Source organism: Quercus lobata, chromosome 2 (genome assembly GCF_001633185.2).
Source record: "Quercus lobata isolate SW786 chromosome 2, ValleyOak3.0 Primary Assembly, whole genome shotgun sequence".
NCBI classification, from domain to species: domain Eukaryota; kingdom Viridiplantae; phylum Streptophyta; class Magnoliopsida; order Fagales; family Fagaceae; genus Quercus; species Quercus lobata.
This window is the reverse complement of record NC_044905.1, coordinates 18,761,437-18,783,986: the sequence shown is the minus strand read 5'-3', so window position 1 is coordinate 18,783,986 and position 22,550 is coordinate 18,761,437. Positions and strand designations below refer to the sequence as shown.

At 39.3% G+C, this 22,550-nt stretch overlaps 3 protein-coding genes across 3 annotated transcripts; all 3 read right to left on the bottom strand.

Annotated features, from left to right (window-relative positions):
• Window positions 1–5,246: 5,246 nt before the first annotated feature.
• On the bottom strand, window positions 5,247–8,927 carry LOC115975414. Its single transcript, XM_031096178.1, has 4 exons — window positions 8,910–8,927; window positions 6,829–7,005; window positions 6,353–6,750; window positions 5,247–6,284 (listed from the first exon to the last, which is right to left on the bottom strand). The coding sequence occupies exons 3-4, from the start codon at window positions 6,746–6,748 to the stop codon at window positions 5,709–5,711; spliced, it is 972 nt and encodes a 323-aa protein (XP_030952038.1). The 5' UTR covers window positions 6,749–6,750; window positions 6,829–7,005; window positions 8,910–8,927; the 3' UTR covers window positions 5,247–5,708.
• Window positions 8,928–12,933: 4,006 nt separating this feature from the next.
• Window positions 12,934–16,990, bottom strand: LOC115956935. The gene is made up of 2 exons (XM_031075198.1): window positions 16,325–16,990; window positions 12,934–13,859 (listed from the first exon to the last, which is right to left on the bottom strand). Exons 1-2 carry the CDS (start codon window positions 16,850–16,852, stop codon window positions 13,038–13,040), a joined length of 1,350 nt encoding a protein of 449 aa, XP_030931058.1. The 5' UTR covers window positions 16,853–16,990; the 3' UTR covers window positions 12,934–13,037.
• A 1,950-nt stretch (window positions 16,991–18,940) lies between these two features.
• Window positions 18,941–21,932, bottom strand: LOC115974835. The gene is made up of 2 exons (XM_031095367.1): window positions 20,756–21,932; window positions 18,941–19,601 (listed from the first exon to the last, which is right to left on the bottom strand). Exons 1-2 carry the CDS (start codon window positions 21,308–21,310, stop codon window positions 19,137–19,139), a joined length of 1,020 nt encoding a protein of 339 aa, XP_030951227.1. The 5' UTR covers window positions 21,311–21,932; the 3' UTR covers window positions 18,941–19,136.
• Window positions 21,933–22,550: the final 618 nt, after the last annotated feature.

Below are 22,550 nucleotides of genomic sequence, written 5' to 3'. Positions count from 1 at the left end.
TGAAACAGCGAGAAGATGAAACTTTAAGGGCTTACATCTCCCGCTTCAACAAAGAGGCACTCTCAGTCGATGAAGCCGACGATAAGATCCTTGTTGCGGCATTCACGAATGGCTTGAAGAAGGGAAAGTTTTTGTTTTCCCTATACAAAAACGACCCTAAGACCATGTCGGAAGTGCTTTACCGCGCCACGAAGTATATGAACGCTGAAGATGCCCTATTAGCTCGGGAAGAGAAGCCCAGGAAAAGAGAACGACAAGAAGACAATCGGCAAGACCAAGGCCGCAAGAAGACAAGAACAGGAGACCGGAGGGAAGAAAGACGCCCTAGACCAATGGGGGGAAGGTTCACAAGCTTCACTCCGCTAACAGCCCCGGTGGATCAAGTCCTTATGCAAATCAAGGACGAAGAGGCTCTGACGTTCCCAGGAAAACTGAAAAGCGACCCCAACAAACGTTCCAGGGATAAGTATTGCCGTTTCCACCGCGACCACGGCCACGACACGGCTGATTGCTATGACCTCAAGCAGCAGATTGAGGCCCTTATCAGACAAGGAAAGCTGCAGAGATTCGTTAGCAAGGAGAGAGCGGATCCCCCCGCACAAGACCAGCACCCCCGACGGGACAATGAGCGACCGAGGCCTCCGATCGGGGATATCAGGATGATCGTAGGAGGAACGGCTGCCGCCGGGTCATCCAAGAAAGCCCGCAAGACCTATCTTCGGATGGTACAAAATGTTCAGCTGACGGGAGTCGTGCCGAAGATAGCACGGAGAGAAGGTCCCATAATCGGATTCTCAGAGGAAGACGCGCGACGCCTTCACCATCCACATGACGATGCGCTCGTCGTCAGCCTGCGTGTGGGGGACTACAACATGCACCGGGTGCTGGTCGACAATGGCAGTTCAGCGGATATTCTATACTATACAGCGTTCCAGCAGATGAGGATCGACAGAGAGCGGTTGATCCCAACCAACGCCCCGCTTGTTGGCTTCGGCGGGAGCCGGGTATTCCCATTAGGCGCAGTCACATTATCCGTCATTGTAGGCGACTACCCTCGACAAATAGCCAGGGACGTGACATTCTTGGTGGTCGATTGCTCATCAGCCTACAACGCTATCCTCGGGCGACCCACGCTCAACTCATGGAAAGCAGTAACCTCCACCTATCACCTAATGATCAAGTTCCCGACTGATTACGGAGTAGGCGAACTGCGCGGGAGTCAGATGGCCGCACGCGAATGCTACATAGCCATGATGGAAATGGAGGATCAGGTTCAGGCTTTAAGCATAGAAGAGCGCCGGACGGTAACAGAGCCGGTCGAGAAGTTGGAAGAGATACCCCTTGACAATTCCGATCCTAGTCGAACGACCAAAATTGGAACGCTCGCTAACACCACGATCCGTCAGGAGCTCGTAACCTTCCTCAGACGCAATCGGGACGTATTCGCGTGGGATCATGAAGATATGCCGGGAATAGATCCTTCAGTCATGGTGTATAGGTTGAACGTATCGCCCGCCTTTCCACCTATCAGACAGAAGAAAAGAGTGTTTGCCCCCGAGCGAGACCGAGCCATAGCAGAAGAAGTCAGAAAGTTACGGGAAGCAAGTTTTATTAGAGAAGTATACTATCCCGACTGGTTAGCAAATGTGGTGATGGTCAAGAAGGCGAGCGGGAAATGGCGGATGTGCGTGGACTTCACCGATCTCAATAAGGCCTGCCCCAAGGATAGCTACCCCCTCCCGAGGGTCGATATCCTAGTAGACTCCACGGCTCGACACCAGCTGCTGAGCTTTATGGACGCCTTCTCGGGGTACAACCAAATCCGAATGCATGAAGCCGACCAAGAGAAAACGTCGTTCGTAACCAGCCAAGGCCTCTTCTGTTACAAGGTGATGCCCTTCGGCCTAAAAAACGCAGGCGCAACGTACCAGAGACTCATGAACAAAATGTTCGCGCAGCAGATTGGGAGGAATGTCCAAGTCTATGTGGACGACATGTTGGTGAAAAGCCGAAAGGAGGAAGATCATCTAGGAGATCTCAAAGAAACATTCGACACACTTCGCTCCTACAATATGAAGCTCAATCCAGGAAAGTGTGCCTTTGGAGTAACGGCAGGAAAATTCTTAGGATTCATGGTGTCTCAGAGGGGCATCGAAGCAAATCCGGACAAGATCCAGGCCATCCTGGATATGGCACCACCAAGAAATGTGAAGGAGGTACAAAGCCTCAACGGAAAGATAGCGGCACTAAACAGGTTCGTGTCAAGGGCTACGGACAAGTGTTTACCCTTCTTCCGAACATTGAAGAAGTCCTTCGAGTGGACTGACGAATGCCAGCAAGCGTTCGAAGAACTGAAGGTTTACCTTTCCTCCCCACCATTACTAAGCCCGTCGCAGCCAGGAGAAGAGCTTTTTCTCTATCTAGCCGTCTCCCCCGCGGCAGTTAGCGCGGCCCTGATCAGAGAAGAGGAGAAAGTACAAAAGCCCGTGTACTACGCAAGCCGAGCGCTTCATGGGGCCGAAGAAAGATACCCGCCCATGGAAAAACTTGCCCTGGCATTGATCACGGCAGCCCGCAAGCTCAAACCGTACTTCCAAGCCCACACGGTGAACGTTTTGACCGATAAGCCTTTAAGGCGAGCAATGAGCAGTCCCGAGGCCGCGGGACGATTGGCATTATGGGCTATAGAACTGAGCGAATTTGATATTCAGTACCGCCCGCGGACTGCCATCAAGGGACAGGTCGTCGCCGACTTTATAGCTGAGTTCACTCATGATGAAGACAAGGAAGCAGCAGAGTCCCCTCAATGGAGTATATATACGGACGGGTCATCCAACAGGCAAGCCGCAGGGGCCGGCATTGTGCTATTATCGCCCGAAGGGGACACCATCGAATGTATGGTCCGTCTCGACTTCCCTGCCACCAACAATGAATCAGAGTATGAGGCTCTGATAGCAGGGCTCGACCTCGCCAAAGCAGCAGGAGCCGCGAGGGTAGTCATCTACTGCGATTCACAGGTCGTCACTAACCAAATCAATGGAGACTATGAGTGCAAGGGCGAAAAGATGAAGAAGTACCTTGGTGAAGTAAAAGCGAGAGTGGCTGACCTAGAAGCTAAAGTTGTCCAAATCCCTAGAGAAGAAAACGAGCGGGCCGATCGCCTAGCGAAAGCCGCCTCAGCAGAACAAATGGTCATCCCTGGTAATGTACTCTCCTTCATACAGCTTTCTCCGCTAATAGACCTCAGCAACATGCAGGAAATATGCTCCGACAAAAGCTGGACGACGCCGTTAGTTTCATACTTGAGGGACGGGGTCTTACCAGACGAAAAGGAAGCCGCAAGAAGACTTAAGGTCCAGGCAGCGAGGTTCGTCTTGATAAAAGATGTCCTTTACAAAAGAGGTTTCTCCCGACCATATCTAAGATGCTTGGGTGTGGAAGAGGCAGACTATGTCATGAGAGAGGTGCATGAAGGAATCTGCGGAAACCACTCAGGGACCAAATCGTTGGTACACAAGCTTGTGCGAGCAGGATACTATTGGCCCACTATGCAGAAGGACGCCGAAGCCTATGTCAGGGCCTGCGACAAGTGCCAAAGGTTCAGCAACATTATTAGGCAACCAACCGAAGAGCTGACCCCAATGACGGCCCCATGGCCGTTCGCACAGTGGGGCTTAGATATCATGGGACCCTTCCCTACAGCAGCACGACAGCTAAAGTTCCTGGTGGTAGGCATCGACTATTTCACAAAATGGGTGGAAGCTGAAGCATTGGCCACAATCACGGAGAAAAACGTACGAAGCTTTGTTTGGAGATGTATCATATGCAGGTTTGGCATTCCTAGAGTCTTCGTCTCGGACAACGGACGGCAATTCGACAACGACCCCTTTCGAGATTTCTGCTCACAACTAGGAATAAAGAACCACTATTCCTCCCCCGCCCACCCTCAGGCTAATGGCCAAGTCGAAGTAACGAACCGATCCTTGCTCAAAATTATCAAGACCCGGCTCGAGGGGGCAAAGGGTATATGGCCCGATGAATTGCCAAGCATATTATGGGCTTACAGGACGACAGCAAGGACACCCACAGGAGAAACACCATTCCGACTGACATATGGAAATGAAGCGGTCATTCCAGCAGAAGTTGGGCTCACAAGCTACAGGGTGCACAACCACGACGAAAACAAAAATGATGAGGCCATGCGACTACAGCTGGACCTAATAGACGAAATCAGGGCAATAGCAGAACAAAGGCTCGCTCGATACCAGGACCGTATGGCTAAACACTACAACTCTCGGGTTCGACACAGGGACTTCCAGGTTGGAGACCTTGTTCTTAGAAAGGTCATGGGCGCCGCTAGGGACCCTACCCAAGGGAAACTCGGCCCCAATTGGGAAGGACCCTACAGAGTTACGTCGTGGCTAAGGAAAGGCACATACCATCTAGAGACATTGGAAGGAAAGAAACTGCCGCACCCGTGGAACACCGAGCACCTACGAAGATACTACCAGTAGGAGCGACAGCACAAAGTTCAATTTTTTATTTTACATTCCAGCAAGACTTTAGTCTCACTCCTCATAACTATCATTTACTTTAATCTTTTGCAACAATTCTTCTTTTTAGCCCAAGGGGCAGGATTTGGTTTTAATTACTTTCATTTGAATGCATGACAATAAGAGGAGTTTTTCAGAAATTACTGAAGTGTATTTCTTCTACGGTCTACTAGGTTCGCGGCCAAAACCGCTAAGTCCATAACATACGGACCAAAAAGACGTCAAAGACATCAAGGCTAAGGCCGACGGTCCAAAAGATGAAACAATCATCGTATGGACGAAGTCCTAAAAAACTAAGGACTAATGAAGGTGTTAAATACACCAAAGCTTAAAAAGCTGACGAACCAAAAAAGATGTCAGAGACATCAAGGCTAAGGCCAACGGTCCGGGAAATCTAAAAAACCGACGGTCCAAAAGATGAAACAATCATCAAATGGACGAAGTCCTAAAAAACTAAGGACTAATGAAGGTGTTAAATACACCAAAGCTTAAAAAGCTGACGGGCCAAAAAAGATGTCAGAGAAATCAAGTCTAAGGCCAACGGTCCGGGAAATCTAATAAGCCGACGGTCCAAAAGATGAAGCGATCATCAAATGGACGAAGTCCTAAAAAACTAAGGACTAATGAAGGTGTTAGATACACCAGGCTTAAAAAGCTGACGGTCTAGTGGATGAAAATATCATCATATGGACCAGGACTTAAAAAACTGACGGACTAATAAAGGTGTCAAAAACGTCAAGGCTAAGGCCAAGAAAACAACGGTCCGGAAAAACCAAAATTAAAAAAGTGACGGTCCAACAAAGTCAACGATCCAATAGATGAAAATATCATCATATGGACCAGGTCCTAAAACTAACGGACCTATAAGGCAGACGGTCCAATAGATGACGGTCTAACGAAAAAGTAAGACCCTACTTACAAACGTGGTTCTCAAACCAACAAGCCCGTAGAAATGATAAAAAGGGGCTAAAAAATCAAAAAAATAACGATCTCATCAAATAAATGGGGCCATAAGAAATTAGAATCAGTATACATGTTCAAAGCGACGAATTCCAAGTGCCATAAAAAGGGGCAAATAGAGTTACAGGTAAAAAGCCCAATAAACAAAAGGACATTTAAAAACATTGTTCAAAAATTACAATAGAAAAGCTATGGTTAAATGGCAGGAACATCCTTGGAGACCCCGTCAGCTTTATCCTTGGCAATTTGTGCCGCATCTGAAGACTCGGCAGGAATAGTGACGGCTGGCTGAGCCAAAATAACTCCGGCATCATTAAGCAAAGAGTCCAAACTAATAGGTCCGTCACCTTTGTCAGCAACAGTTTCACGAGCAGGAGTCATCGGCACGGAGGCGTCCATGGTAATTCCGGATAGATCCAACTCTGGATAAGCTGACGCTACCTGCCTCAGACAATCGTCGAAACCTGTGCCGTAATAATCAGCGCAGGAGTCAATAAATGACTGGGTTGTCTTGAATTTTTGGACCGCATCAGTCCCAGCCGTCTCTACTTGTGCACGTAAGGATGAAACCTCCTCCTCAAGCTTCTTCTGCTGACCCTCAGCCTCTCCCAACTTCTCCTTTACATCCTTCAGCTCTGAGTTTAAGAGACGGACGGCCTCCTTATATTGCGCTTGCTGATCCATCAGATTGGCGTTATGCCTCCTAACCCGAGAAACGACGCCTTCTTTGGCCACGCACCGGTCTTGAAGTGCTTTTACACGAACCAAGGCCTGAAGGAAGTACAACCGTCAGCCATAAAGCAAGGCAAACATTAAATTAATCAAAGTAAAAAGCATACCCGTGCTATGTCAAAGAAAGCTGACGCCCCCAGGTCTTCCGTCCCTAGCTGAGCACAAGGGTCAAGATCCGTCTGTTTTATGAGGGATTCTACCCCCTCAACAGCATAATCCTTGTGGGTCAGCAAGCAACGGGGTCCCTCAATGACGGGACCAGAAGAGGTCATCACTCCTTTCCCAGCACCGTGACCAGACTTGGGAGGCGACTTCGTGGAAGGCACATCCCCTGCACTGACAGCTACCTTCTTAGAAGGAGGATCGTCCTTTCCGTCAGCCTTCCTCTTAACTGAACTCTTCAAAGAGGAATGAGGGGTTGACGCTCCTTCTTTTCCCTTAGCTTTCTCCTCCTCCTTCTTACGGGCAGCAGCGGCCCTCACCCTTTGCTTCGCAGCTTCCATCTCTACACAAAATAAATTGACGGATCAGTAATAGCCGACGAAAGAAATAAACCGACGGGTCATGTAAGGCTTCGACTTACGTTTACGAGAAAATTCTTCCAACTTCCGAGCTTCAACCGTCGGCTCTGGACCCCCACAATACAAATGGAGGGTGTCTAGGGTGATCAAGTCCCTACACTTCCGTTGCTCAAGCGATATGCCAAGTATCCGACGGATAAATTCCCTTTGTTCGTCAGATATCTCCGGGCGAGCACTAGCTGAAATAAAAGGGAATAGACGGTGTTAAAGGAGACGGACTCAAGAAAACTCCCTGATAAATGAAAAGAGACGGTAAGAAGAAAGACAAGGGGGCAACCTGACTCCCTAATATAGGCCCAAGTGTTATCAAAATAACCGCCAGGCAGTGTATCCCACTCACCTGGACGGCACACCCAATCCGTCCCTTTAACAAAGAAAAATCTATTCTTCCAATTTCTATTGGAGTCTGGCATATCAAACACTAATCTTAAGCTCTTCTCACGTGGAGCAAAATGGTAAGTCCCCTTGGCAGATACTTTATGCTGGGGTCTGTAGCAATAAAAGAACTCGTCTAGCGAAAGCTGACGGTTCCCCCCACTCAAGCGACCCCAAAGGATCTCAGCACCAATAAAAATCCTCCAGGCATTCGGAGCAATTTGGCTGACGGACAATCCCAAGAAATCCGCTAGACGGTGTAAAGCCGTCAGTGGTAATCTAAGGCCAGCAGCGAACATGGCATCGTACATCCCCACATCAGCAGTCCTCCCTGTATAACACTTCTCATTTTTTCTAGGGAGACGGATAGGAATGTGGTCTGGGATTTGGAAACGGGTACGCAACTCGTTAAAAACTCTGTTGCTCATCTTTGGAAGGAATTTATTGACGGCCCACTCCTCCGGGAGGATGAAGGGACGGTTACCTCCAGAACTCCCTGAAGTTCCATCACAGGACTCGTCGTCACCTTCATCCTCATTTCCGTCACTACTAACCTCGTTACCCTCGTCCCTACTCCCGTCACTATCCGACTCCTCGTCGCCTTCATCCCCGTTCCCGTCAACACAAATTTCCTCGTCTCTCCTCTCGACCTCAACCTCACTTAACACTTTATCCCTAACTTCCTCAACTTGGCCTTCTACATCAATACTAAGGGACTGGGCTGACGTTTCCTTTCCTGACGATTCAGAAAAGCCGTCGGACTCTTGACCTGAGCCAAAGAATTCGTCGTAGCCCGCTCCATCGCGGACTGACGACTGATCACTCGACGCGTCACTCGACATCTGACTACCTACAAGTGACGGATATGCTCTAAGTTCCTAGACTGACTTTGTTTTTTCAGGAAAAAATAAAAAAGGGAGAAAAAAGCGAAGAGAAGGAAAGAAGAACTTACAGGTGAAGCAGATCTTGAATGGATGGAACGACCTTGAAAGTGACGGTGTTGATAACAGCTGACGGATCAAATTGGAAGTAAGGGTGACGGATTCTCTCTTGAAAAACCAGCGAGGTTGAAATGATGAAATGAGTGAAGGGGCGTGGTATTTATACAAGAGAGAAAACGCACGGAAGACGAGGCGACGCCCGCGCCCAGAAACGAGGCCAACGAATGAATGCCACGTGACCTTGCATTTAATAGCTCGAAGATCGAGGAGTCGTTCATATTTGATTTTTCCCTAGTCATCTTCTAACTCCACATGCTGACGGTCTTATTCGTCGAACATGTAGAGTAGGGGGCAACTGATGAGGATAAAAGGAGAGCTTAAACCACACGGACATAAAGCCGACGGTTTAATACTTTTTCTTTGGGCGTAGCAGACGGTGCTTATGCTGACGGTCATAGTATCAGCTGACTTCGTGGTTGACGACTCAAATGCTGACGGTATAACAAAGGTGACGGAGGAAAATTGAGGCTGACGGACCGGGCACAAGTTTACTTGCTTTCCACGCTAGATAATATTTAAAGGATCCCCATAAGGAAAAGATCCCGTAAAATACGCTCAAAAGGACTCCTATAAGGAAAGGACTTCTACTCCAAGGTAAAGAGGTCAACCTTCTACTAGTATAAAAGCCCAAGCATCCTCACAAACTAAGGTACGCATAATTTACCCTCTCTAGCACTCTAGAGCAGTGAGAATAGTTCTAACTTGACCTTCGGAGGGTGTTTGGCCGGTACCACACCGGTACTCTCTGCTAGGTTCTTCCTTTTCGTTGTGCAGGTGCCGTTTGATCGTACGAGGAACGTGTGACTCACTGGTGATACTATTTTCGGCATCATCAGGTTGTTTCTTAAACAATGGAGGAAGAGAGATTTGGATGTGGATTGTTGTGTGTGAAGAAAGAAAAACTAATAATTTTAAAAATTAAAAAAAAAAAACTAAGAAAAATAATATTTGAATAAGAGAGAGAGAAATAAAGAGTTAGATGTATAGTGTTTTGAAAGGTTGTTTGATAAAATACAAAAAGTAGATTCTTATTCTAATTGATCGAAAATTTTGGCTAAACCGACATAAATGTTCATGAAGCATGACATGCATTTAAATTAATAAAAAAAGAAAAGAAAAGTGATTTTTACTTTTTTGGCTTAATTATTTGCAAGACCTTGCCTGTGGATTGAAGCTAGACTCTCTTGACTATTTTTGGCAAATTCTTTAAATTTTTGTACTGTTTGGAGAGTAAACAATTACATTTATCTTTTACTTACTTACTTTTTCAAATACACTTTTCAATAGATTTTCTATCCTTTCTCTATCTCATTTAAATATTATTTCTTCATCTTTTTTTTAACCAACAAGAAAAAGAAAGAATTGATATAAAACTACCTGCTAGAATTTTTTAATAAAAAAATTCAATTGCTAATGAACAATAGCCCATCAAACTTGGTGAGCTATACTGTTCATGCGCAAATTTTTTTTTGATATTTAGAGAAACTATTGGAGACCTATTTTTTGGTTTCACTCTTTCTTGTAGAGAAAATTTTGGTTTTACATTTGCTGTTGGAGATACTCTTAGGAGAGTCATAAGTGTATGGTGAGCTATAGGCTCACAAACAAAACAAAGTGGTTCGCAATATGAATGACCGGTTGATTGTTAAGAAATGTATCTTTTTTCTTTTATTTATTTTATAAAAAATTATGTTTTTACAGCAACAATCTTTTGGAGTTTTCTATCATACATTTATTTTAATAATTAGAAATGAAAGCTATGGACTTAGGGTAGAAATATGAAAGATTAGGTATTGCAAAAACTCTTAAAATAAATCAAAGTACATATAAAATTTCTTGAAAATTTTTGTGTATGTTGTCAAATTTTTTATACTTCTACATTCATTTATTTTCTCAATTAACTCTTAAGCTGTCAATTTTTTTTCTTTATTTAGATTTCTTTTTTAAAGTTATTCTATTGATAAATATATTGTGATAATTTTTGTTAATATAGATTAAAGACATGAAAAAATATAATAAAATTACCATTATATTTATTTTGTGATGATTAATTATTTTTTAAAACTTTTTATTTATGTATTATTTACATTAAATTAACATGTTTTGAACTAATTTTATTTTCAACTCTATTTTCAATTTTGTCTTTTACTCTTACCAGCAATGGACCAAAATCTTAACTGGTCATTGGTCATTGAATATATTTATTCAACTAAAATGATTTTTTTATTATATATATTTAATTTGAGAATCAAAATGAAATTAATTAATCACCGACAAAATGGTACACAATAAACATACAAAATTACAAATAACACATAACAATGAGATGGACCGAGACACCAATCAGTTTTTGGTGTAGGCGAGGATTGAACTCCAGATCTCTTATACAACCATCAGAGACTTTACCAGCTGAGGTAACTGGAACCCACACATATGCACTATAACTCATAAGTTGGTTTTGTGATTAATGTGTGAGGATATTTCATATTTTGCCCATTTAAAACGTGGATACCAAAAAATTGTATTCTCTTATATAAGTTATAAATATGGTATAGATTTTTTCAATTTAGTCGTGTGGGGCCAGAGAGTTTGTGACCCCAGCCTATTTCATGTTAAGGCCCAAGGCCTGCACCGAGGAGACACAGGGCCGGGGATGCATCATGAGAGTCATGGACGGCCTAAGGAAATGGTCGAGGACGAGCTCTTGCTCGGCATGCCATAAATGCCCCTAAAAGGAAGAGCGACCACAGTGCGGAAACAGCACAATTAAAAGGCTGCCAAAACTGCAATAAAGTATTCTGCACCTGACAGAGCCATGCTCTTAAACTCTTACAACCACCCCCAACCACTCTGGGTATGGTCTGATGGGACAAGTATCAGTCTTGGAAAAGTCGATCCTACACGTGGACGAAGGATAAGGAATATAGGCTAATATAAAAAGAGGAACAAGCAATCCGGGAGATGAGGCGGGGGAAAAATGGCCAAAAACCAAAGCCTCCCAGCCCGCCTCCAGGAGAAAGACTCCTCGAGCGAACACGATTTAATTCTGTATGAACACCACAAAAAACCACCGTCCGGTGGCCAAGGCCTAGCCTTTCAAACCCACTCTCTACAAATGATATTGTTTGGGCCTATTTACGTGCGAACCTAGTATCGTTTTGGGTCGTTACAAATCGAGTCCTTACAAGTCGAATATAGGCAAATACATGATCAAAATATAATTTAAAAAAATGTAAATATTGGAATTATAAGTTGTTATATTTACACACAAAAAAAGCATACTATATAGTGTTGCTTTACAAGATCTTGGTATTAATGGTTACAAAGATCTATAATAAAAACTAGATTTTGTTGTAGATAATGATAGAGAAGGTAAGATGAGAGGAGAATTCTTCTGCTTGAGTGTAAATAATACTTGAGAAAAGCTTGACACTAATATAAGATTTTTTGGGAATGAAAATAAATACTATAATGAATACAAGAAGTTATAATGAATAACTACTCTTATGCATCTGTTTGATGATATCACAAAATTAGAACCTTAAAGCTATATTTCACAGATCGGTTTTTGGTGTAGGCGAAAATTGAATTCTAGATCTCTTATTCAACCATCAGATAAATAGACACTTTACTAGTTAAGCTAACTGGAACTCACACTGTGGATCTCCTTGAACATTCAATTATGTATATTAGATAATTATATCATTGTCTTTTGTTTAAAATTGGTATCTCCATAAATGTTAAAAATAGAAAATTATTTGAAAACACCTTCTTAAATATTAAATTCTAATAACTAATAAATTCTCTTACTTGAATAAAATAATGATACATAAAACAAACTTGATTTTTTTTTTATTAAAAAAAATACATGTTTGATAAAAAAAATAAGTTAATACATATTTGAAATTTAAATTAATACATTAAAAAATGCTTTTGCTTTTGTTTTTGTTTTTTTGTTTTTATATTAAATTTCACACATAATAAAATTAATTAAACTTCTACTTATCAATAGTTTTTCTAACTAATTTGTTTACTTTTATTGAAATTAATCTTACATTTGTACATAGGCAAAAGATTTTAAGTAGTAGCAATCGACTAGTTTTTTCAGCTATTATGATAATTTTAATAAGGAATAGTTATTCTTCCTTTTTTTGATAATAGCTATTCTCTATAATAATAAAAAAAATCTGAATAATGATTACAATTTTATTCATGAAACTGTTTCTACATACCAAATGTGTCCTTAATGGATTCTAAAATAAATAAATAAATATATGTGTATATATATATAATAAAAGTGTCAATACAAACATAATAGAATTTGAATCTATAATTTCTGCCTCTAAGATGATTGTTATTTACTATCATGTCAAGACCAATAACTTTCTTTTTAATGTAGGTGTAATTCAAACTGAACACAATAATACCTAATTTAAATACAAGATAAAAATATGCATAAGGTTTGTGTTCCCCAGGCCTAGCTAACACTATATATTCTCAATTTAGTTTTGCTAATACTTCAGTAGTTTTTAACCAAAAAATATGACTGCCCGCCCAACAAAAAAGGCATAAATATGAGCTTTAGGATTGCAGAAGATAAAAATATACATAGAGGTTTCTATTCCCCTGCCCAACACTAACCCACCTTCCAACGACCAAGGACAAATGTGAAAAATAAAGAAATGCAAGTTATATTTTCATTGAAAAAAAAAAAAAAAAAAAAAGGCTAACTAAAAGAAATAGAATCTTCTGCAATCTGTGTTCATCTCCCACTTCTGTATTTTCATGAGTACGTTCTCTATTTTTTTTTTTTTTTTGATAATCCAGTATGTTCTCTATTTGAATAAGTTTTTGGCAGCTGTTTTTTGAACTTCTTGGACATCCTCTGGCATCATGGATATGACAATGATAGCCCCTCTTTTTTTTCGCAGCAAGTTCATATGTTCATTCCCATGACGATGTTCTGTCATCAATGCTTCACTGGTAGTGCCGACCTTGCACATTTGGCACCAGAAGTGATGCTTCTGGCTTTCATCGTCACTCTCATCTGAAGTCTTGCTTGGACTTAACAATGCCAAATTGGCCTTCCCTTCATTGTTACTCTCCTCCTCCTCTAGTATCTTGCCACCATTTACTAATGCCAACTTGTCCTCGTGTTTCTTCTCTTCATCACCATTACTCTCCTCTATTGTCTTACTGGCATTTAACAATGCCTCCTTGGCCTGGTGTTTCTTCCCAATGCAATGACTTTTCAGCATAGCTTCACTGTTAGTCCTTAACCTGCACACTTGGCACCAGAATTTGCTTTTCTTAACTTCATCATCATTAGCACTCTCATCCTCTGGTCTCTTATTAGCATTCAATGATGCCACCTTGTTCTTGTGTTTCTTACCTTCATCATCATTAGTACTCTCATCCTTTGGTAACTTATTAGCATTCAATGATGCCACCTTGTTCTTGTGTTTCTTCCCTTTCAGGTGATCCTCCAGGGTTTGTTGGCTTGTGGTTATTACTTGACAGAGATCGCAGCTCCATTCGATTCGACTTTTCTTAACAGCACTATGTGAAGGGGCCTCATTAGAGTCATTACCATCTGCCACCACTGGTGTTTCAGCTTTCCTCTTTTCCACAAAGTTGACATTCTTTGTCTGCATAACCTGTCATTTTGTTGACATGGCATGAAATTGCTAAAATTAGACTATCAAGTTACATGATCCATTACAAATTCAACATAAGTAGAAATTCCATTATGGACATATTCCTTAATGCAATATTAAGTGGAAAATAAAAAGGATCAATTGCAGCTATCACCCTACTATTTAATCAACACCCTCCTAATTTTACATTAATTCACAATGTCAATCCACTGTCCAAATGATCAGAGATTAGTAGGCAACTAAATCTAAAATTAGGACATTGTAGAACTGTTGTAGTTTAGGGAGCACGCATAAAATGCTCCCTAGTTTAGAGTAGATAGTTCTCATTAAGCAATTAATTTTGACCATAAGAAAAACTATAAATTAATCTTGAAATAGGTTTAGAATGTTGATTGTAGAATTTAGAGGGCTAAAACACACAAACATAAGATAGACACCTACACAGCATTTATTTAATCAAGTTTTACCCATATTTTCCACCACAGCAAGTAAACAGAACAACCATATGAAGGCTACCCAATCCATAATAAAATCCTGGCAAGTGAATCTCAAGCCTAGGAACTAAATCCAATAAAAATGTCAAGCTAAAGAAGTATGAACTTTCACTTGATTTGGTAGGAAGCTCTTCATTTTCTTTTTGTAAGCACCTGATCACAGGTAATATCATTATAAAATAGAAGGGAGAAAAGGTATAGGCCAACCCATAGACAACAAGCTATGAGTTTATTGTCAATATCATATGCTACCTTGAGCATTTTAGACAACTAAAACGACAAGCGGGAGGAGTGAGGGAGGGAGTGGTAGTTGTGGTGGTGGTAGCGGCGGCAGCAGTGTTGAGTGGAGGAGGTGGTTGCAGCACAGGAGAGTTCCTAAGAACCCAAACCTCATCAAGAGGTTGGCTAGGACCACAATATGGCTTACCCATAAGACAAAATTATCAAGTTTGAGCTCTAATAACAAATAAACTAAAATCAATAGCTCATAAGCCTAACTGACCCTAATTATATGTCCAAAAAGAGCATTGCAATAAAATCTATTTTGAAGTAGACAACATATAAAAAAGAGAAGATAATAAGGGTGATTTACTACACCAAAATGATCATTGGCAATTATTTTCATGCAAGAATTTTGAACATGACAAGCAAAACTGACTTATTTTTCATATGAAAAACTAGCACAAAAATAAGATACTAAAGACAATTTCAATTTGACAAACCAACACTATCGGATTGACCTTTTAACCAACCACACCAAAAATAATATACAACTATCAGAGAGAATAAGCAACAGTGGAAATTTTCATATCACTAATTCTTCTACTTTTGTATGACTAACTTGAACCCTTGGCAATAAAAATTACATATTGCCACAACCAAAAAGCAAAAACTTACAGAAACATAAAATATTAATGACAATTTTAGCATGATAAACCACCAATATTGCCACTGGTCTCTGGCAAGATTATGCGTTATTTATTTATTTTTGTTATATCAAAAAAAGGGTTTAAACTTTAAAGTCAAATTCACAAAACTAGCATATACTGAATGATACAGTGCTTGAACTTCTTTTTAGTCATGGCTCTCATATCGTGAAACTTCTATTTGATTGAAAAAGACTGTCACATGAAACTGTGAGGTACAACAAACTGAATTCAAGGGAAAAAGCGGGAGATTTTTTTTTTTTTTTTTGGGTGAGGTATAAGAATACTGTTATATTTAAACTCTATTATATAGCCATACATGCTTTCTATTGATTAACATGGCTTTTTTCTAGGGCAATTGCAAGGCCTAACAATCATTCAAGAACATAGAAGAGACAACATTACAAACCAAAACCTCAGTGCTGATCTCCAAATATCTTTCAAAACTAAGGACTACCTGGAAACATAATGATGAACCCTTTTACCCAAAAATGTATGAGATTACTTCTGAATATATCTCTGATTTAATTTACAAAAGTTCCTTTTTCTTTAGATTTTTTTTTTAAAAAAAAAATAGTAAAATTGGCTAAGTAATATATGCTTCATTATGTTCACCATATATGCTAACAAATTCCATCCAACATTAATCTCTAACTCTTACATTCCTTTATTACCCCAAGCTTTGATTGCCAGTAAAGAAGAGCATTTCTTCAATGAAAGCAAAAGCACCCTTGCATCCCAAATCAAGCTTTTAAGTAAAACAAAAAATCATTAATTTACTACATAATTTCCTGATCATCGTCCTAAGCTTCAAAAAAATATTCAATACTCTGGAAGCAATGCTCCTTCGTAAACTTCACCCAATCAGGCACGTGTTACATATAATATCAATAGTATCAATATAAAACTCCAAAGTCATAACAAAGACAGACCCTTTATAATACTGACAAAGCAAGATCCCAAAACCATTATTAAAAAACAAATTTATTAACAAGAAAACAGAGCAAGTAATTGAAAGCAACAACATGAAAGTTGAAACACTTACCGTGTCCTCCACTACTGGTTCCTTTAAATCCTCAGACAAAGACTGAGTAACGGGCGGAGTCGTCAGCTGCTGAATCGCCGCCACATTACCAAAGACCTCGGCAGGGCTGCTGCGGTGGTGTTGCTGCTGCAGCTGAAGCTGCTGCTGCTGATGATTCATCATCAAGAAGGGATTCATGCCCATGTAGTTGATGTAAAAATCTTGGGAAAATCCAAATGGTGACGAAGAATACTGGTGTTGACTCAGCAAAGACATCTTGCTCTGTTCCATCTCTACCATCATCTGTCTCTCCACCTCTGCTTTGAGCTCGAGACGCCGCCGAGCCAAAGCTATGTCGTTGCCATTGTTCAGAGTCAGAGACAGAGCGTTTTGGGTCATTAGGGTATCATTTACACTGCCATTGATAGCAGTAAGGTGCTGCAAAGGACGAGACAGAGGCAGAGGCAGAGTGGTTGAAGAAGAAGAAGAAGAAGGAGGAATCTGAGTATTGGGGGCTCTTTCATCGATTGCTCTGTACCTGAACTCCATCTACACTACACAACCCAAAGTTTTTGACTGATATATGCTGAAACAATAAACAAGTGTGTGCTTTTTTTCTTTTCTTTTTTTTCCTTTTTTGGCTCTGCCTCGGAGAAAGTTTTGAAGTGAAAATTTAAGTTTTGTGTGTTAGTATACGTTACTACTTCTATGATTCTATAGTATTTATTGTGAGTAGAGAGAGATTTATTGACGTCCATCTCTGATTCGATTTGGGAGTCTGTTCTGGTTTCTTTGTTTGAGACAGATACAAAGCTAGACTCCTTTTCCTAATAGTAGTAATATTCCTAGTCTCAACTTTGATATCTTTAACACGTCACTGTTCAGTTTTGTAATCTTTGACCTTTGACACACACCCTTCACATGATTCACTTTCAAAAACCTTTCAGATAGGAAGGTAGATGGAGGGAAGATTTGGTTCCGGCCGAAATTTCGGCATGCTGGGCGAAATGAGTGTATCGGCACGAAACAATAACACCTGAAGAAAAGAAAGAAAGAAAAAGATAAGAAATAAATGTGGTGGGTTTGACCGTTTGACTTTGGCTTTACTCGTTTGGGCTTTTGCTAATAAAGTGTTAAGACACTAGTAAATTAATTATTATATTTACTAAATTAATTAAACTCATTTGGGTTTTTGCTAATAAATTAATTAAATTATTAGATTTCAATAAGTTATGAATAAAAAATTTTCAAAAGAAAACTGACATCAGAGTAAACACCACTTATCCAAGAAACTAGTAACCTCAATACTTAACAAAATTATTTAAAGTGACATCAAGTTGAAGTTGACTAGGGAAATAGTTTAGAATATGGTAAATAAATTACACTTTTAAAGTTTTCAGTTGTATCAACATTTGAGAAATTTGATTTTATATTCTAAAGTTTGGTTTCGTTAACAATTCATCTTCCATAGTTAATTTTTGCTTTTAAATGACACATGTGTATACTGATATATTTTATTTTTGTCAAATCAATCCCAAACCGTACTATTTTAGTGGAGACCAAGCGCAAACTTGGCACAATCCAAACGGTACCGTTTTGCCCAATGTTGAAACACAAAACACCAATCCTAATCTACATCGTTTCAGCAAGTTCTAAAATCAAAATAACTAGTATCAGCTACTCCCAAATCAAGTTCTAAACCCATCCATCGGAAAACTACCGGCAAAAGCCACAGATATGGCGAGCAATGTTAGAGAAGCCGGAAGAAGGAAGATTATGGAAAGAGGATCTTACTGTTTACCAGCAAAGGTTAAAGGAAAACTTGTCAAAAACAATTGTAATGAGTTCTTGATTTGAAATAGAAATTTTTTTTTTCATATAAAAAAATATAAAATTCCCGTATTTAAATATTTTTCTAGTTAAAGATTGCATCCACTTGAGAAAATCTTGGCTCTGCCTAATGACAGAGACAAATCAATTTCAACCATATGAATATTCTTTGTACATTCATCCTAGCGTTTCTGAGGAAAAACATATAACTCATCAGATAAGCAGTTTTTTAAAAGAGTAATTACGTGAAAATGTAGAAGCTTGCAAATTGAATGATTAAGATGCGTATTTGCAAAGTAGTCACATGTGAGATGCAAGGAAGTCCTATCTGTTGGGGTAAATACAAGAAAAATTAGAAATAGTACAAGAGAAACTAAATTAAAAATACAGGATAATATTTGTTTGGGAGAAAATACACCATTATACCACAAATTACACAATTTTTGTTTGGAGTGAGGCGCGACACTCGCTCTCTTTAAGGAGAACACCTTTCTTTGCCAAGAACCTCGATTTTTGTGCGTTCAAATGCTTTATGGTATTGTGTTATTTTTGCTGCTGTTGTTATGTTACAAATGATTTTGAATGAGTCTACTTATAGGTTAAAGTGCCTCATGAATTTGATTACACAAGTTAATCTAATTCATAAGGTCCATTTAATTTGATTTAGTTGGAGTTTTAAGATTAATAATTGAACATTATCTTGATGAGGTGAAAAAAAAAAAAAAAAAAAAGTACATGTTTTAATGAATTATCTAGATACTTATTGTGCACATATCTAACTCAATTTCTTTTTCAATACATATCACTAATTTATAATAAAGGAATCCATCTCCTTATTAATGTGGGATTCCACATACGACTAACTCCTTATCTCCAAAACAACTCCCATATCAATACATTTAAGTTACCAACTTTTTATTCATATTAATCAGTTTTTGGCAGCTGTGTCTTCAACTTCTTGGACATCCCCTGATATCGTGGATAAGGCAATGATGGCCCCTCCTTATTTTCGCTGTAAATTCATGTGTTCGTTTCCATTGCAATGTTCTTTCATCAAAGCTTCAGTAGTAGTCCCAACCCTACACATCTGGCACCAGAATTTGTGATGCTTGTGACTTCCATCTACTGGGAATTCATCATTGTTACTGTCTTCGGGTGTCTTACTGGCATTTAACAATGCCTCCTCGGCCTTCCCTTCATCATTGTCACTCTCCTCCTCTAGTGATGATGACTTACTAGCATTTGACAATTCCACCCTGTCCTTGTGTTTCTTCCCTTTCAGGTGTCGGTCCAGGTTTTGTTTGCTTGTGTTTATTACTTGACACAGAGAGCAGCTCCATTCAATTCGTCTTTTCTTATCAGTATTTAGTGAAGTGGCCTCATTAGGGTCATTACCATCTGCAACCACTGGTGTTTCAGCTTTCCTCTTTTCAGAAACATCAAAGTCAACACACTTTGTCTGCATAACCTTCCATTTTTTGAACATGGCAGCAAATTGTTAAAATTAGACTATCAAGTTTGCATGATCCATAACAAAATCAACGCAAGTAAAAATTTCAATATGGACATACTCAATTTTTTAGGAAAATTTCCCAATTTCAGTTTCAAGGGTGCTTTCACTGTCAGCCAAAGATAACGTTCTCTCTTGGCATCCATAGCAAGAGAGTAAACAGAATGAGGCAATTTAGAAAACAATATTAAGATCTCTATGAAAGAAAAGAATCAAAGGATTATTGATGAATTTGGTAATCTTAGCTTTCTCCAACTAAGAGGACTTATCCTTATATAGCTTCATGGTCTTGCCTTGCTTGATTACTAAGGCTTATAAATCATTCAAGAACAGAGATGAGCAACATTATAAACCAAAACCTCATCAATGATCTCCGCATATTCTTTAAAACTAAGGACCACCTGGAAACATCCTGAAACCCTTTTAGCCAATACCACTTCTAAAAATATATGAGATATATAGAAAAAATCTTCTTTCTTTTACTTTTCAAAAAGAGACTAAATTTTAAAATTTTAATCTGATATATTTTCAGTTGTAGTGTTGACTAAGTAGCACATGCTTCATCATGTTCCCATATGTGATAGCAAATTCCATCCAACATTAATCTCCAACTTTCCCATATGTGGCAATCAATACTCTAGCTTTCCTAACCATCATCCTCAGCTTCAAAAAAATATTCAATATTTTGCCAGCAAAGCTTCCTAGCTCCTTTCACATGAATGATAAGTCCATGATTAATTTGTGAGAAGAGTAAGCATTTCTTCCTAAATAATGAACAATTACTCCTAAGCTTCACAAAACTGATGGATCACAGTACACACCATCTCTCTAGGTGTTTCTAAGAGAGCCATCCGGGGTTCAAATCCCCCCTCTCATATAACTATCAAATTATTAAAAATAATATTATAGCATACAACTCCTAAGCCCTAATAAAGACAGATGCTTTATTATAATATAAGTTATTAACTACCGAGTATGACAAAACAGTACACTTAAACAATTACAAAAATAAAAAATAAACAGATTTATTAAGTTGTTTAAAAGTGGCATAATAGTTGTGAAAGCATAAAGTAATTGATAATAACAACATAGAAGTTGAGACATTCACTCACCTTATCCTCTACAACTGATTCCTTTATATTATCAGACAAAGGCTGAATAACGGGCCGAGTAGTCCGTATCTGAAGCGCCGCCACATTACCCGAGAGCATGGTAGGGCTGCGGTGTTGCTGCTGCTGCTGATTCACCGTCAAGGAAGGGAGGAACTTGTTCTTGGCCATGCCCATGCAGTTGTAGAACTTGTCAAAAAAGCCAACTTCCGATGAGTTCTGGAGTTGTTTTATATAAGATATCTCCTTCTCTCTCTGCTCCATCATCATTGTCATCTTTCTCTGCCTCTCTCTCAGATCGTTCATCATCTTTATCAGTCTCTGCCTCTCTCCCTGATCTATCATCATTATCATCTCTGCTCTCCTCATCTCCTGTTCTTCCAACTGGAGGCGCTGCCGAGCCAATGCTATGTCGTTGTTGTTGTTTAAAGCCATGTTTGCGGTTAATAGGGCATTGTTGGCATTGAATGGAAGAGGCCGACGAGGCTGAGTGGTTGAAGAGGAAGAAGGGATGTGAGTGGAGGCTCTTTTGTCCATTGCTCTGTAATTGAACTCCATGGAAACTACGCTGCACAGAGTTTGTGTGCGCTCCAAATTTAGGTTTCAGAGAGAGAAGTAATCGGCCTTGGTTACGCTGGAAACTCTATGGAGGTCGCTTACTTGTAGAACAAGCAACTTGATCTTAAATTAAGTTTTTTTTTTTTTTTTTTTTGGGACGAGATCTTAAATTAGTTTGGTTAGTCTAGTTTTAATAAAATATTCTCAAAGTATATAAACTTTGGGTTCTTTATAACACAAGTATGCAACAGTTAAGGGTTTTCTCATTAGAAACTCTCTCTTTTATGCTTTTGCTCAATCATCCCACACAATCATACAACAACTCTAACACTATTTATTTTTGTTGGATTATTTTGATAAAAAACATTAAAAAATTTAATAAATGCTCTTTAAGTGAATTGATGAAATCAATTTTTGACTTTTTAGTTTCTTTCTCAAATGCTATAAATTATATGTTGATATTTCCTAATTAAGCATTTTGTAATTATGATATTGTGAAAGAAAAGATTTTCAATGAAAAACAATACTGGCATATGTAATTTAGTGGTAAAGTGCCGTTGGTTTTAATATGCATGAGAATAAATAATTATTTTGTAATTGAAATATAATAATATATAATTTGTTCTCTAAAATTTGTTGAACGTAATTTGTTCTCTCTAAAAATTAAAAAAATTGTAATAATAATGTATAATTATCTAGGGTTGGTTTTAGAGTTTCGTTGGTGCTTTTTTGGCGGTCGGTATTGTTTCAGTAGTTGCATTGGGTTTGAATTGATTTGCAATTTGGATGACTAGTTTGATGGTTCAGTGGTGGTGGTTGGTTGGTCACTTGGCAATGGAGAGAGACAGAGAGAGAGGAAGAAAGGGAAGAGAGAGAAGAGTAATTTATATTATTTTATTGGGTTATATGTAAAAATAAGAAATGAGAAGTTGAGAGTATTGTTAAATGCGTTGGTAAAATAGATAATTAAAGTAGAATTTTAGAGTGTAAAATATGTATTTTTTAGATACCCGAATGTAAATGTTAATATTATTCTTTTCAGCTCCTATACTCCACCAACTTTCAAATTTGAAATCTTAACATGTCACTCCTTAGTTTTGTAATCTTCAACTAATATTCAAAAAGTTAGTTTTTTTAGGTAGATGGGTGAGAAAAAGACACTATTATAATTGGAGTGATGATGATTACACACGATACTGTTTTGTATTTTTAAAATACAATTTCACGGGAGTGTACAATA